The 2,115-nt window shown below is 47.6% G+C and overlaps 1 protein-coding gene across 1 annotated transcript; it reads left to right on the top strand.

Annotated features, from left to right (window-relative positions):
- Positions 1 to 359: 359 nt before the first annotated feature.
- SARC_14466 (hypothetical protein) lies at positions 360 to 1,494 on the top strand (the record flags this gene model as incomplete). Its single annotated transcript, XM_014291399.1, has 2 exons — positions 360 to 436; positions 1,300 to 1,494. Coding segments are annotated over 2 exons (272 nt in total), but the record flags the coding sequence as incomplete, so codon positions are not given.
- Between the last annotated feature and the right edge of the window lie 621 nt (positions 1,495 to 2,115).

Here is a 2,115-nt window from a genome sequence, read left to right as displayed (position 1 = left end):
ATATATATATATATATATATATATATATACATATATATATATATATATATCGATATCGGATTCATAAATGGATACAATCTTAATTGACAGCGATATGTTGTTGTACCTCCTAGCGAAATAGTCTACACACCGCTGTATATGTTACCACCACCCGCGCGTCTACATCTCAGGCTTTCGTATTCAATTGTGCCGTTCAATATACACATCTGTACCATGCAGCACCGAAGGTGTGAACGTTACCTACCTGCGACCTGTTCTTTATCCCCTCCTATACGTTGCCACAGAAAGCGCGACGGTCGCGATCCGGATCCCAATACTTGGCTGTAGGCTCGAGACGGCCGAGTCACCTTAACGGCGGGATGTCGCCTCTACAACACTATAGTTTGGCAGCCAGAATGCGCCATCTCTCACACACGTACAACGGCACACCCGTTAGGTAAGTGGGTGCGGCTACGCGTGTGGTGTTTAGGTTCATAAGGTGGGTAGTGGTGGGGTGCACCGGTCCACCCTGCGAGAAACCAGGACAGTTAAGGAATGGTCGCACATGCACCTATGTGGGTATGGTTTAGCGATCGGACCCGCGTGAGACGGCAACAGCAAGGCATTGCACACGCCCACACTTGGCTTTGATTTTCTACGCCTGGTAGGACCAATAGAATTGTTTTCTAGGGTTGAGTGTGACTCTATAGTCAAGGGAATATCTACCTACCATTTCTGACATAAGTAGGATTCCACCTGAGACTGTTTGATTATGCCGACAGTGGTGTGTGGACGAATGAAAGTGGGTGGCCGCCACCTGCGTGAGATGCTCAGGGTTTTAGGGCTTTAGGTTTTAATCTGCGTGAGATACTCAGGGTTTTAGGGCTTTAGGTTTTAACCTTCGTGAGATGCTCAGGGTTTTAGGGCTTTAAAGTTTAACCTGCGTGAGATGCTCAGGGTTTAGGGCTGTAGGGTTTAACCTGCGTGAGATGCTCAGGGTTTTAGGGCTTTAGAACCTGCGTGGAGTGCCGGGGAGGACTGCGTCTGTGAGTGATTGGTGACCTTGGATGTGTCGCATGGTATAGAGCGGGCTTAGGTACTGCACACATATCACTACTCACACATGTTGTTCCCACCCCCACACACTCGTATCACAGCTCACATTCCCTATGAATATACGCGACAAGGCTGAAACGCTTATATCGCTTGGAGGGCTCTAGATAGAACCACTGCCGTAGGTATAACTTATATTGAGACCTCCAGCGCAATCGTACGGCACACTGTGTCTGATACCAGACACTCTATATCTACTCCTACCAGTGCTTTGCCTTTGCCTGTATCTCACCTCACGTCTGTCCTCGACCGTCCCAGCGCTAGCACCACAACTCTGCCGCAAATGGGTGACCCCTCTGCCTATGACTCGCCACACAACAACGCATACGACACGCGCAACAGCGAACAGGACATGAGGCATATCCATGACGAGGGCTCCGATAGATCGTCACTATCCCTAAGGTATATAATCGGCCTGTGGTTGGTGAGGTGTATGCTGGTTCCATGATATTGTCGTATGGTTCTATTTTTGTCGTATATTGTATAGTCGGCGTGTGGTTGGTGAGGTGTATTTGATTCCATGGTTTTGTCGTACGGTTCTATTTTTGTCATATGTTCTATAGTCGGCATGTGGTTGGTGATGTGTTAATATGTCGATTCCATGATCTTTTCGTACGGTTCTATTTTTGTCGTATGTTGTATAGTCGGCGTGTGGTTGGTGAGGTGTATGTTGATTCATCATTTGTCGTGTGGTTCTATTTTCGTCGTATGTTGTATAGTCGGCGTGTGGTTAGTGAGGTGTCTGCTGGTGTGGTGGCCTTGGTGTACCCCCTTACAGCTATCTCCCACGCCATCTCTTCTGGTTCTTTGGCACATTTGTCACTGTGCGTAGTACCATCTGCGCATGTTAGATCATACCAAACACAGTGCTGTTCGCACAGCGCGATATGTCTTTCCTGTGTACTGTACAAGCCTGCACACGTCTGTGTAAAGTTTAGGTTTTAGGGTTTGGAACAAACCCTGGTTTTTACCAATGAGTGCTGTCTGACAGTTGTCAGGTGTGTATTGAGTTTTCTGTGTCAA

Source organism: Sphaeroforma arctica, assembly GCF_001186125.1.
Source record: "Sphaeroforma arctica JP610 unplaced genomic scaffold supercont1.4664, whole genome shotgun sequence".
Taxonomy (NCBI): domain Eukaryota; class Ichthyosporea; order Ichthyophonida; genus Sphaeroforma; species Sphaeroforma arctica.
This window is presented reverse-complemented; position numbering and strand designations above follow the sequence as displayed.